This window comes from Cucurbita moschata, unplaced genomic scaffold, assembly GCF_002738365.1.
Source record: "Cucurbita moschata cultivar Rifu unplaced genomic scaffold, Cmos_1.0 Cmo_Scf00027, whole genome shotgun sequence".
Taxonomy (NCBI): Eukaryota; Viridiplantae; Streptophyta; class Magnoliopsida; order Cucurbitales; family Cucurbitaceae; genus Cucurbita; species Cucurbita moschata.
In genome coordinates this window covers 3,044,875-3,058,803 of record NW_019268543.1, presented here as the reverse complement: position 1 = coordinate 3,058,803, position 13,929 = coordinate 3,044,875, and the positions used below count along the sequence as shown (strand labels likewise).

At 34.0% G+C, this 13,929-nt stretch overlaps 4 protein-coding genes across 4 annotated transcripts; 3 read left to right on the top strand and 1 right to left on the bottom strand.

Annotated features, from left to right (window-relative positions):
* The first annotated feature begins 673 nt into the window (after positions 1–673).
* On the top strand, positions 674–1,365 carry LOC111462382 (lachrymatory-factor synthase-like). The gene has a single exon (XM_023105921.1). It carries the CDS (start codon positions 689–691, stop codon positions 1,232–1,234), a length of 546 nt encoding a protein of 181 aa, XP_022961689.1. The 5' UTR covers positions 674–688; the 3' UTR covers positions 1,235–1,365.
* A 274-nt stretch (positions 1,366–1,639) lies between these two features.
* LOC111462380 (monoacylglycerol lipase-like) lies at positions 1,640–11,579 on the bottom strand. The gene is made up of 9 exons (XM_023105918.1): positions 11,569–11,579; positions 8,499–8,501; positions 4,129–4,574; positions 3,836–3,874; positions 3,648–3,718; positions 3,049–3,113; positions 2,457–2,546; positions 2,282–2,374; positions 1,640–2,185 (listed from the first exon to the last, which is right to left on the bottom strand). Exons 3-9 carry the CDS (start codon positions 4,503–4,505, stop codon positions 1,760–1,762), a joined length of 1,161 nt encoding a protein of 386 aa, XP_022961686.1. The 5' UTR covers positions 4,506–4,574; positions 8,499–8,501; positions 11,569–11,579; the 3' UTR covers positions 1,640–1,759.
* Positions 7,232–7,898, top strand: LOC111462383. The gene is made up of 2 exons (XM_023105922.1): positions 7,232–7,520; positions 7,600–7,898. The coding sequence occupies exons 1-2, from the start codon at positions 7,290–7,292 to the stop codon at positions 7,852–7,854; spliced, it is 486 nt and encodes a 161-aa protein (XP_022961690.1). The 5' UTR covers positions 7,232–7,289; the 3' UTR covers positions 7,855–7,898.
* LOC111462381 (GATA transcription factor 12-like) lies at positions 11,497–12,987 on the top strand. The gene is made up of 2 exons (XM_023105920.1): positions 11,497–11,976; positions 12,122–12,987. Exons 1-2 carry the CDS (start codon positions 11,662–11,664, stop codon positions 12,833–12,835), a joined length of 1,029 nt encoding a protein of 342 aa, XP_022961688.1. The 5' UTR covers positions 11,497–11,661; the 3' UTR covers positions 12,836–12,987.
* Positions 12,988–13,929: the final 942 nt, after the last annotated feature.

Below are 13,929 nucleotides of genomic sequence, written 5' to 3'. Positions count from 1 at the left end.
ATTTCATAATTTAATTAATAAAAAAAAAGTAATTAAATATGTATAGTCATATCTATATTGAATAGTTAAAGGAAACATATCAGTAAATGTTTAATAAGGCGAAATAGTATAATTTATTTTAATTTATATATTTTCGTTATTTTTTTAATTTAAATTTTGACTAGAAAATCGGGTGGCTTCCTAACAAAAAAAATAAAAAAATAAAAAAAAATACAAATTTAAAATTGAAAAATAAGTCTTTGGACCCAACATTTGTCATAAATGCATGCACCGATAGTGGCAGGGATGACAAACAAAAACTCCAAAAATTAATTATTTATTTATTAATTAATAAGTTTGAAATGGATTTATTCGTAATAATGACCATGAGGATTGTCCTCAACAGTAATTTCACAAGCATGTTATTTAATTTCTTTTTTTTTTTCACGTTGTTTCTTGTTTTTTATTTTTTATTTTTAAAACAAGATATTATTTTTAGATAAACTACAGAATATTTTTATTAATTTTACATATTAATATTGTAACGGTAGAAACTTAGCTTAATTCACACGCCCTGTTAAGCATTTCACATCGATTCTCCCACTTTGCGAATATTTTAATGATTTATTTTTAAAAAAAATAAATAAATAATTGATTTTTTTTAGTTTTTAATTTTTTTTTAATTGCTCTGTTTATAAAAGTCAAAGATATGGAGAAAACAGACCAAAAGCTTTTCTCTCTCTGTTTCTCTCTCATGGAAGAACAGTTGCTGCCGCCGTCGAAGTGGGAAGGAGAAGTCTCCGCCGAGACAACCGCCGGGAAGCCTCACGAAATCTGGCCGTTGCTGGCCGATGAGTTCTGCAGTCTCCACAAATGGCTTCCGATAGACACGTGTCACTACGTGGAAGGTGTACAGGGGCAGCCGGGTCTGATCCGGTACTGCGCCACCACCGACACGACGTCGTCATCAGAACCATCGATTAAGTGGGCCCACGAGAGGCTGAAATTGATTGATCCGACCGAACATATTCTCTCCTACGAGATTCTGGACAACAACGTCGGATTCAAGTCGTACGTGGCCACCATGAAGCTGCTGCCTGGCGGCGGGGACGACGGCGGCGGGTGCAAGATGGTGTGGTCGTTTGAGGCGGATCCGATTGAAGGGTGGCCGTTGGAGGAGTTCGTGAAGTATCTTGAATTTTCTCTGCAGCAAATGGTGAACAAAATGGCAGAGTATTTGCAGAAAAGTCCCTGAACTTTCTTCAAATTATTAAATGAAATTATGCTCTTTGATTTCTCAGTTGCAGGTCTCAAATTAAATCATCATATTTCTTGTTAACAAATAAATAAATATTCCTTCTAAATAATTATTCTTTTTTTTTTTCATGGTTGAAATTTGGAATAATCATGTGCAAGAAAATTCAATATTTGGGCTTTTAAAGGTCAGAAGGTTTCTTTTTTTATATTGGTACATTCAATAATTGATATTCGATTATGATTTTTTTTTTAATTAAAAAAAATCAGATTATTTGGAGAATATTATGTAAAGTTGACTTTGATATGATTTAAATTAAAGACAATTTTAAAAATATCTATAAATTTTGAACGCTCGTAAAAGGGTAACATTTTAAAATTTTAAGGACTAAATTTTAATCTTTCGGTCGAGAATGAAGGACTAATTAGGACCTAATTATTATGAAAAGTAAAGTTAGTCTATAAAATATACAAATTTAGTAGCCACTAGAGCAAACACAATAAACTAAGGCCCTGAAAGTGTTCTTCATTTTGCAAGAGTTTTGTTGGCATTTAGCCTTTTCATCAACCAATTGATTATATCCTGACCAATCTCCTCTCGCTCAGGCTCAAACAGCAAGTCGTGCAAGAACCCTTCATATAGCTTTATGTCTTTGAACTCAGAAGCTGCCTCATTGTACAGATCCTGGGATGCTACAGGATCCGTGACTTTGTCGGCTGTCCCGTGGAGGACGAAGAACGGGACGGTGACTGACTGGAGGTTTTGCATCAGGTATGATGAAATCCGCAGGATCTCGTGGCCTGTTCGGACTCTGATCGGTCCGGTGTATACTAATGGATCGGAGTATTTGGCCAAGAGTGCTGCAGGGTCCCTTGAAACTGGAATGCCTCTCTTGTTTGCACCTTTGAACTGAAACTTTGGAATCACTATGGAAAAGATTGGAGCTAGAGCCTACATTATGGAAGTAGTTCAACATGAGTGTGTGTATAACCCAGAATTGCACAGTGTTCTCGACGGCCAATCGACCGAAATCGGGATTATACTTACCTTGACAATAGGATGGGCGGGTTTAACTCGCAACGCAGGCGAAGTCAGTATAATTCCCTTCACCATTTTCTCTGTGTGAGGGCTTAAAGCGGCCTGCATAAAATTGTAGTTAAGGAGACTGAAAATGGATATCACTTTGCCAGATGGGTTAGGGATGTTTTTTGAATTAACTGACCTTCAAAACAACGGCCCCTCCCGTGGAGTGTCCAAAGAGGAAGCATGGTGTTTCAGGGTTCTCAGATTTAATCTTTTCTAAGAATGCCCCCTGCAGAATGGAAAAACAATGAACATTCCCTTCCAAATCTAAACTAATTCCTTGAACAAATAATTCAATCAATCCCATAAGGAAAGTGTCATCATAACGTGCATGAAAACAAAAACACATGCATAGTGTAGTTGTATTTATTTTCTTAGACTTAGGTTAGAATATGTTTTTACTTTTAATACTTATTTAGTATTTCGTTGTGTTGTTTTAAAGATGTTTTCGAACACGCAAGTCCATAACAGTGTTTTAAGATGAAATTTAAACGCTTATGTCCGTACAAAATGATTACGTTATGATGATGGTTGCGACTTTAGTTAAGTAGAAATTTAGTGTCAATCCTAATGTGCATGAAAACAAAAAGATGGAAACATAGTTGCACTATAACAGGATGACAAGCAAGCATTTGAAATCAAAGGAATAAATTGAGCTTCTAGAAATAAAGATCAAACAAAACTTGACATCGGATTAAGTTATTGTGCAGATCAATGAAAATTGAACTTACAGTATCAGCAACAACATGGTCAAGAGATGGAACAAATCCATGTAATCCATCACTTCCACCATGGCCTACAATAAGAACACAAGACAACAGCCATGAACACAATTAAAATTTTCACCAAAATGACTAATTTCCAATATCATCCAAACTAAAACAAAAATCATCAACATTCATGTGGAAAAAAACAGAGTATTGAAAACTTTTGTTAGATTGTCAGAGAAACCAAAGAACAACCATGTTGCGGTGTCTAGCCATGCACAAACTTGTTGTCAATATAGTCAGGAATATATAAACAACAAAGCAATTGATATCCTATTAACACTTAGTTCAAGCTTTTGTGTTCATAGGTGAGTCAACATGATATTAAAACAGAAGGGCTTTGATTTGAACTTCTATAGCGTCGTTTTCTCATCAATTAATATTAATTTCTACTTGTTAAACCTCCGGTAATGTCATTTCCTTCCCAATAACTACAACCCATCAATTAAAAGAATTGATGATATAGAGAAGAAAACTATGAAGAAATCTAAACAGAAACTAGAAAGTTTCATAAAACACCACGAGAGAGACACAGAGAGAGGTGATATGTATAGCTTAGCTACCTATCCAATCTATTGCATAAACGCCAAAGTTGCAAGAGGTTAATCGGGTGGCAAAATGAGCATATCTTCCACTGCAAACAAGCACCAAACAAAACCATTGGGAATTAAAAACAACAAATCTGACAGCAGAATCCATCCATAATAAATAAATAATTCTACATATTCATATGAAATAACTTTAAGATCACCTGTGCTCGTTAAGCCCATGGATGATGATCAAAATACCCCTGAAAGAATATCACAATACAACTTGCCGTGAGAAAACAGGGAACCTTCTAATGGATAATATAAAGTAATCAGGAATTCAAAAAACTAATCAATTCCTTTGATTCTGTATCTTCATGAGATATGAATTAGGTAAAATTTCATCGAACAATTCAACAAACGTTTCAGCTACACGAAAAGTTAATCCTAGTTTCCAAAAGCCTCCAATACAAATTTCTAACCAAGTTAAAATTAGAAAGCAAACTAAAACACTTACTTCAATTCACCGGATTCCGGCAACCAGGAGCGGCAAAACAGGGCGTTTCTCTTAACGCCATAGAACAACGAGGTACTCCAACGGCCACGAAACCCCCCGTCTCCGATGTTTTCGCCCATTTCGATGACCTCAGCCAACGCCCTCCGCCGCTGGGTATCTTCCTCCTCCATCCGCCATACCAATCGCCTCTTCTTGACAGAGGACTGAGCCGGAGGCGTTGAAGCAGCCGGAGAACGGCGGCGGCGAGGCCAGAGGAGGAGAAGCAGAGAGAGGAAGAAGGTGTGGATGAAAATGAGAGAAGTCCTCAGAGTTTTGAAAATCGGAATAATCCGATTGCTCGCTCCGGAGGTCAGCTGGTCCATCTCGGCCCTTGACATGGCGGAGATGGAAAATTTTACAGCGAAATCGAAGAAACGGAGACGATCAAATGAATTTCAGACCATCGACTCCGAATGAAATTCCCACCAATGGGTATAAATAGTCTTCAAAGAGAATCAACGCCAATACGAAGACTGAAATCTAGACCGTTCGTTTCTGAGGAACATATCCAATGGTGGGGATTGATTCTTTAGATGCACAACTCTACAAACGCGTGCAGAGAACTATTTGAATGTAGGTCCACGTGTACATCATTGACGTGGATTACGAGGCATTGATCAGCCGTAGAGAATTCCGACGGTGTTGTCTATGTTTTTTTTTTTTAATTAAATTATTTTTTTTTAAACCTAAAATTAAAATTTTATTTCACTCCATAAATTAATAATTTTGAATCCTAAAAAAGAAAAAATATATTTTTTATTAATAATTTTGATTTTCCTAATAATTAAAATTTTAATGTATAGATATATTATTTTTGGGTGTAGAGTCAAAAGTTAGCTAAGCTGGCGTATTTAAAATAATTTGCAAACAATAATAAATAATTGAATTAAATTATTTTCTCCAAAAAAAAAGGTGTAGAATTAAATGTATAGAGGTAGTTGAGCGACAAATGAGACTCCACCGATTTATTAATTTATTATTTTGTTTATTTTATAAAGACATTATAATAAATAGATTTGAGGGTTTAATTAAATTTCCATTATAATTTTTTGTTTTTATTGGCTATTAATATATCCATATATTTATTATTATTTAAATTGGTATATATTTAATAATATACATATCTATAAAAACAATATATATTATAAAAAAAGAAAGTTGTTAGGCGAAGGGCATTAATTTTCATGGAAAAATTGGTAACAGATGCCGTTGACCAATGAAAAGTCTAGGCTTGGGAAAATTAGTGAAATATATTATAGTTTAAATTTTATAAATTATAATTTTAGGTGTGATGTATACTGGAGCGTATACGAGTAACTCAGAGTTGTGTTAGAAAAATCTTTTGGACCAATCAGAAATGTTGTGTTGGTTCGGTTCGTGATGTGAGTAACTTAGAGTTTACAATGTAACCCTTTATTTTTCGAGTTAGATTATTTTGTCGAGTTGTTTTTTATTGCGTTAATAATTAAAATATTATAAAATTCAAATATCAAACATTTACGAGTCACAGCACATTACTAACATTGGTTACAGACTTCAAATGTTCTTAATTTTCATAATAATCTTCAAATTAGAGCTGAGTTGTAACCCTATTTTTTGAGTTGGTTGAATTAACCCAACAAAAAAAAACATGTTTATCTATTTTTTAAAAATTCAACACAACTCAGACCCATGAAAAATTTAACCCAACCCAACCCAACCCAACCTTTATGATTTTGGTTGAGTAGTCGAGATAGGTCGAGTTTTAAAAGTACTAGGTTTAAAATCAACATTAAAAAAAAACAAAAAAAAAACGTGAACATTCATCTAATTCAATTAGTGAAGACATTACTTATTTTACTAATAGATGTAAATGAAAACGGCTGGAGTCTATATTCCTTGACGACTCCGTCGTTTCAAGTAAAAACTTCTATTCGTGAACACCTTAGTTGTCGTGAGTTCTACAATAGAAATGTGAACTCTTCATGGGTAACGGAGGTGTAACACGGTTAGGGTTGACTACCATTGTATCGGTCGAAGTTGGAGCGTACAAGACACATGCACTCAACTAAAGAAGATAATTTCCATCTGTGCCACCAAGAATACGTCTCGAGAGCGATAGTAAGTATAATACAATCACTGAGCGAGTCTCGAAAGAGTGCGATCGTGATATTCATAGGTCTTACAGTGAGCCACGACAACCAACGTATCGGATACAACCATTTCCATTAAATCGAGTAAAAAAGTTGGTTTCCCTTTTCACCCACATAACCCCAAAAAGCTAAAAAAGCAAACCCTTTTTCTTACTTTGTGTTCTAATTCAAATCCCATATCTCACTTTTTCAAGCTTTTTTGGTTCCTTCTTCTTCTTTAACAAGATCCTTGGTCACTTAATGCTTTCCCCCATACTTCCCGTGATCTTATACCTCTCGTCATCGTAATTAACTTCTAATTCGTTTTAAATTTAGCCCAAATTTATAAAAATACCTCCGCGAAATTTCACAAAAAATACGACCAAGATCCACCGCTAGCAGATATTGTCCTCTTTGGACTTTCCTTTCGGGGCTAGCGTTCTCGCTAGCACTCTTTTCTTCCTCCAATCGATGTAGGACCGCCCCCAAATCCACCCCTTTTGGGGCCAACATCCTTATTAGCACACTGCCTCGTGTCTACCCCTCCGGAGAAAAGTGAGAAAGTTGGTATATCGTCCGGTGTCTGACTCTGATACCATTTGTAACAACTCAGATCCGCCGCTAGCAGATATTGTCCAGGGAAAAGTTTCCACACCCTTATAAATGGTAGTTTGTTCTCCTCCCTAACGAACTCGTAACATCACACTAAAAATACTTTTTAAGTTTTGAATGTTGATGAGTATTTTTTAAAATTGATACTAACAGTTCTGTCTATATATGATCGATAAGGGTATTTTTGAATTTTTTTAATGAAACTTTTGACAGTTAACGAGGATACAGAGTATTTTTTAATTTTTTTTTGAAAAAAAATGCAAAATTTAAATTATTTTAAAAATAAAAAAAGTAATTGTACTATAAATTGAGTTGTCCCAAGCAACCTGTTTCTTCATCCATATGGCTCCCAACAGATTATAAACAAAAGTTGAAGTGCAAAAGCCATCAAGGCTATCAATGGAGGGTCTCCAACGAACCATATCCGACATCTCCTCCGAGCTCACAAAAACAGGTCTTATAGAAGCCGAGCCACTGCCGCCGATCTCTGAGGTAGAGGTCGCGACCTGCGAGTGTTGCGGCCTCTCCGAGGAGTGCACGGCGGAGTACATCAACCGTGTTCGAGACGAGTTCATGGGGAAGATGATTTGCGGCCTCTGCGCCGATGCCGTTAACGAGGAGATGAACAAGGTTAAATTTGTTTCATTCATTCTTCTTTTTTTTTTGTGTTATATTACAAAGTAAGGCTTATTGGTGTAATTTCAAGCAGAGGGGTTGGAAAAAGGAGGAGTCTTTGAACGAGCACATGAACGCTTGTGCCAAGTTCAATAGGTTCGGGAGGGTATATCCCGTGCTGTATCAAGCCGAAGCTATTAAAGAGATTCTCAAGAAAAGCTCCACCCGAGGTAAGTCGATTAGCCCTAGAGAAACCCCCACCGGTCACCGCAACGGTAGAATTGGCCGGACCTCTAGTTGTATTCCAGCCATAACTAGAGATGTCTGTGATCCAACCCTCGTCAAATGATATTATATCATATACCACAATATCTATATACGTGTGTTTATATATTTTACCGGCTATAACAAATTTCGATGTATTATTTAATTTTCGGGTAAAAAGTATGGTAAGTCGTTCTAGTAAAAAATTATTGTTTTTTTTTTTTAATAAAGAAAAATATTGTATTTGTTAAGTCAAAAAATTTCATATTATAAAAAAATAAAATAAAATAAAATATTTTGAGTTGACAGAAAAATTGAGGCCCATTAGAGGAATAGCGGGCCTTTTGGTGAATATGGATTCAAGTATTTTCTGGCCCATATCCAAGTTGGGCTTACGGAAACAGGCCCACGCTATAAACATTTCCTTGTATCCCTGTTTTCCAATTTCCTACCTCCATTACGCGTTTTTTTTAATAAAAAAATTTAATGTAAAGAAGAGAGAGTTGGGCCCAACCAACGTGGGATCGTGGCTAGCCTCACCATTCCCCACCCCAATCCATCACACTTGGGACCGGCATCCTTATTAGAGAGAGGTTTCCACACCATTATAAGAAATGTTTCACAATCCACAGCCTCTGGGATCAGTGTCCTCGCTAAGGAGAGGTTTCCACACTCTCATAAGAAATGTTTTGTTTCTCTCTCCAACCGATGTGGGATCTCACAATCCACCCCCTTGAAGCCAACGTCATTGCTAGGGAGATGTTATAAGGAATGTTTCACTCCCCTCTCCAACCGATGTGAGATCTCATAATCCATCCCCTTGTGGCTAACGTCCTCTAGGGAGAGGTTTCCACATCCTTATAAGAAATGTTTCGTTCCTCTCTCTAACCGATGTGAGATCTCATAATCCACTTCCTTGGAACCAACGTCCACGCTAGAGAGAGGTTTTCATACCCTTGTAAAAAATGCTTAGTTCTTCTTTTCAACTCAAAAGTTAAGCGAATCAATTCTATGTTGGATGACCTCTAAATTTCCTTTTTATAAGATTAAGAAAAAAAAATTAAAATAAAAGAATAAAAATGGTGAAAAGATATCAACTTTAATATATTCAATTTGAATTAAATCAAGATTATTTTTTTTTAATCCAAAAAAATAGGACTTCAATTCAATCTCAAAAAAAAATAATAATAATAATAAGTCCCCACGTGCCGTCCCCGCAAGTTTATGAGGCACGTGAGTTCTCAAGCACGTGCTGTCACGTTACTGAATACTATAAGGTTTTGACCTCACATGGGTGTGTTGATGCCGACTACCATCTCTATCACGTGCATAATGGACCCCACCCTAACTAAAACTAAAAATATAAAATAAATAAAATACTAAAAAAAGAACTATTTTCATTAATTCATTAATAAAATCACCCCTTTTTTTAACTTTGCATCTCATTCTCAACCACCATATGCATGATCGAGTAAACTAAATATAAAATAAAATAATTTATTTCTATAAAAAAAAATTCAAAACAATAAAAATCATTTTTATATAAAATAATTTGTAAAAAAAAAAAAATTATAAAATAGAAATAAAAACTATAACGCTCTATATCCAAGATTTTTGAATTTCAAATTATCTCCAATATGATCACGTTACTGCTCCTTCTTTCTAAGGGTGAACATTATTCCTATAAGCTCAAGTCCTTTTAACATAATTTGTTCTCACCACATGTTTCTTAAGAAAACGTTCAGAAAGTCATCAAACACGGATACAAATAGATTATAGTGTCCCGTCTTTCCTTCCCAGCAAAGAAATAATTATAAATTTTAATAGAATGTAAAAAGGATATCTAAAAGGGGAGCAATTAATATGGACATGAAAACTTTATCTTAAAATATTAATTTAATTTTTTTAAAAGAAAATTTCATGATGCGCCACATTAATTCCAATATCATATTAAATTTAAATTTTAAGATATTTATAAAAATAAAGAGTTATATATATAACTTAAATAATATTGTTATGGATCTTTATTAGTTTAGTGTATAAATAAAATTGATACATGATATATGCTATAAATGTTATATATTTCTTTTTCTATAAATTAAATTAAAATTTAAATTAAGTCCAAATTAAATACATAAAAATATAATTTGAAAAATGCCGTTAACCTTAAAAGGTTGAAATTGTAATTTTATATAATTTCCTTTATTGACATGTTATTGCATTCACATTTTTCCTTTCCAAACTAACCTAAATATTGCACAATTCCAAAATTACCCCTATCAATTCCAAAATTCGTTAAAAGAAACGTTTAAATTCTAATCCAAATTTTTAAAAATAAAAACTATTTTTATAATTTATTTTTTTTTTTCAAAAAAATTTGACACAAAATGTAAAATCATTATTAAATAATAAACTTACGGTTAAAATTGAAAGAACGGTTCAATTGAGCCTAAAATGTTTTTAAAGACTAAACTTGTCTATAATTTTACCGTTAAAAGGGTGTTAGTGGTCAGTACTCGAGACTCTTTTAACTCTTAGTTAGTTGGTGCACGTTAAAATCCCAATAAATAATGTGCACATGAGCTAATTATTTTCTTTACAAATCATAGATCTAAAAAGAGCTTGGTTGAAAACCTTAATCAACAAGCAAAATTCATAGATATTGAGTTTGTTTAGATCCATACTCTAAACCCAAGGGTCCACAAAATCTACTTGCATTCCTTTTTTCCTCTATACTCTTGATAACAAAGGGTATTATAGTAATTTTGCACCAAAAAATTTCCTTTTCGAATTTAAAATATTACCACTTCCCGCTCTTCCAAATTTTTACCGAGGTAACAGTTTAGTCGTTCAATTCTAATTTATGACAATCTAGTCCCGAAATATTAGTACGTGACAATTAATCTCTAAATTTCATGAAATTTCTTATATATGTAGATCAGCCTTTTTAAGTAAAAGTAATTTTAAATTTATAATTTTTTTTTGTATTTTTAAGGAATTTCATGAAATTCCATACTTACATACTTTAACTCTTCATGGGTATAAAAGTAATTTCACTTGAAAATTTACCTTTTTTTAATTTAAAATATATCACACCTCTAATCTCTAAATTTTCACCACAAAACAGTAAAAGCTCATTTCTAATGGTTTAGTCCCTATTTATCATGTGACGTTATAAATTTCATGAAATTACTAATACACACTACATTATTACAAATTTTAAATTATGAAATAAAATTAATTTCATGAAATTCCTTACCTACATACTCTTCACGGGCATCAAAGTAATTTTGCTCCAAAATTATAATGTTTATATGACCATTAAATTTCTTACCTACGTAAATCAATCCCGACACTAGATTACTACACATTTAGTCCGAACAATATTTCTTAACTTTAAAAAATAAAATCGTTTAAAAACACTCTTAAACTTCCACACAGTCAAAAACAAAACTTTCTTTAATTTTTAAAACTTCAAAAGTATTTTACACCGTTATAATATTTCTTTCAAAAAAATAAGATTAAAAAAGAAATAATCCAGAGATATCGACTTTTATGTGTATATTTTAAACATAAATACTTATTTATTTTTGTAAAATTGAAGGGTATTGATGAAACTTGTTAAATTTTAACGATAATTTTTTTTTCAAAAAGATATTTTTATTCTATTAAAAGTAATATTAAGTTGATTTAGAATTTTTAAATGAAAAAAAAAAATTAAGGAGAAGAGGAAGAAGAAGAAGAAGCAAGAAGAAGAGATAATTGGGTGTCGGTCTTTCCCCATGAAACGCAAACCAACCCATTTTCTCTCTTAGCCACTCTCTCACACTCTCTCCCACTCCTTTTCTTCACCCAATATTTCCATTGCCCTTTCCCCCAAATCCCACACTTCATGGAACCCCCTGAATTTGTCCACCTTAAAGCTTACACCTCCACCCACTCCTCCTCCGACCAACACCGCACCGCCGCCGCTGAACACGACCTCTTCTTCGTCGAGAACCTCCTCGATTTCTCCAACCACGCCGACGCCGACGCCGACGCCGACCACGCCGACGCCGGGTTATTATCCGACAATAGTAATAATAATCATCATAATATTAATACTCCCAGCTGCTTCCACGATAATGGGAACTCCGCCCAACTAACTTCCTTTCTGGACCACGTTAACTTACCCGACGCCCATTTCTCCGCCGAACTCGCTATTCCGGTAATCCCTCTCTCAAAACGATGCGTTTTGCTCTACTTTTTTTTTTTTTTTTTTTTTTAAATTAAAAATATATATACTTTCAATTTTTATTATTATTATTATTATTATAATGAGGATTTTAATTTTAATTTTAATTTTTGTACAGTATGATGAATTACTTGAATTGGAATGGCTTTCGAATTTCGTAGAGGAATGCGAGTACATCCAAAATTTGGAATTAATCACCGGAGTCAAAGTCAAACCCCACGAACCCACCGCCGTGTCCACCCGAAACGCCGCCGCTATCTTCAACCCGGATGTTGTTTCCGTTCCGGCGAAAGCTCGTAGCAAACGTTCACGCGCCGTCGTATCCAATTGGAACAACTCCCTCCTTCTTCCTCTTTCCCCGACCACCTCCTCGTCTGAATCCGACATTAACGCTGAACCACCGCAATTGGTAAAAAAAGCGCCGCCCAAGGCGGTGGTGACAGCGAAGAAGAAGGATAGTCCGGAGGGTGGAGTGTCTCCTGCCGGAGAGGAGCGTAGGTGTATGCATTGCGCCACCAATAAGACGCCGCAATGGCGGACTGGCCCAATGGGCCCAAAAACGCTATGTAATGCTTGTGGGGTTCGGTATAAATCCGGCCGCTTGGTGCCGGAGTACCGCCCTGCTGCTAGTCCTACCTTTGTGCTCACGAGACACTCCAATTCCCACCGGAAAGTTATGGAGCTGCGGAGGCAGAAGGAGATTCTTAGAGGCCAACAACAACCGCAGCAATTGATTTTGGATCATCACCGCCAAGACCTCATATTTGATGCTTCTAGCTGTGATAATTATCTTATCCATCATGTAGGCCCCGACTTCCGGCAGCTCATCTGACCGCCGCCGCCGTTATCGGTAGAGCTCCGCCAATTTCATCAATTTGGGGTTTTTTACCCTTCAAACTCATGATTTTGTTCAACTTCTAACATTAAAAATTTCTTTATCCTTTTTTTTATTTTCTTCCCATAAACATTTTTGGTTGACGCAATAACAACAGATCAAATTATTATGATTAATAATAGATTAAATTCAAATTTTTAATCTGAAAATTTCAAAAAATCTAAATTTAGTTATTATATTTTAAATAAATCTTTAAAATAATTCATTGACTTTTTTAATTTTTTTAAAACATATTAATTGACATTTCCTCATAATTTTACCATTTAAAAATAGTATTTAATTGTCTAAAAACTAAAATTACCTTGCAAATATATGAAATAATTTTTTTTTCTCTTTCTAAAATTGATAGCAAAATAAAATAAACTAATAATTAAAAGATATTAATTATATTTCTAAATTCTCAGTTTCCGTAAATTTTTCTCCAATTTTATATTTCTAAATTTATTTTACATTCTAGAGTTTTTGTTTTTTTTTTTACCATGAAATAATTTTCTTTTATTTAAAAAAGATAAAACCACGTTATTGTTTTTCATCGATTCACCTGTATATGTATCGTTGTCCTATTAGCATCAAGTTGGGCTCAATGGACAAATATACTCGAAAGTTTGTGTTCTATCTCAATTAGTCATGTCCTGTTTGAATCAACTGCACGTATTGAACGTAACAAACATCTACATTTGAAGAGTTGTCTCCGGTGAAAAATGTGCAAAATAGGAATACTAAAAACGTGGAGTAAAAAGAAAACAAAAGATTCTTGTTACAGCCGAATTTATGTAAACTGACTATGACACGTGAAATTTTGTAAACATGATTATTTGTTCAAACGCATGTCCACCGTCGGATCATGTTGTTCTATATCAGGTCAGATCATATATATACACGAAAAAATACGACCACTTATGCTAAAATAATATTTAACTAAAATTAATAAAATTTAAACAATAAATGAGACAAAAATTAAAGATAAAATTTCTAAAATAATATTTAATTAAATATATCAATATTATGGTTATTTAATTTTAAATCTATTT

Bases quoted from the DNA above. Each gene is read 5' to 3' on its own strand.
- LOC111462382 (XM_023105921.1), top strand. From the start codon at position 689: ATGGAGAAAACAGACCAAAAGCTTTTCTCTCTCTGTTTCTCTCTCATG.
- LOC111462380 (XM_023105918.1), bottom strand. From the start codon at position 4,505: ATGTCAAGGGCCGAGATGGACCAGCTGACCTCCGGAGCGAGCAATCGG. The intron at 3,875-4,128 runs GTAAGTGTTTTA...ATATTCTTTCAG, and splicing joins CCGGAATCCGGTGAATTGAA to GGGTATTTTGATCATCATCC. The intron at 2,375-2,456 runs GTCAGTTAATTC...AATTTTATGCAG, and splicing joins GAGGGGCCGTTGTTTTGAAG to GCCGCTTTAAGCCCTCACAC.
- LOC111462383 (XM_023105922.1), top strand. From the start codon at position 7,290: ATGGAGGGTCTCCAACGAACCATATCCGACATCTCCTCCGAGCTCACA. The intron at 7,521-7,599 runs GTTAAATTTGTT...AATTTCAAGCAG, and splicing joins TTAACGAGGAGATGAACAAG to AGGGGTTGGAAAAAGGAGGA.
- LOC111462381 (XM_023105920.1), top strand. From the start codon at position 11,662: ATGGAACCCCCTGAATTTGTCCACCTTAAAGCTTACACCTCCACCCAC. The intron at 11,977-12,121 runs GTAATCCCTCTC...ATTTTTGTACAG, and splicing joins CCGCCGAACTCGCTATTCCG to TATGATGAATTACTTGAATT.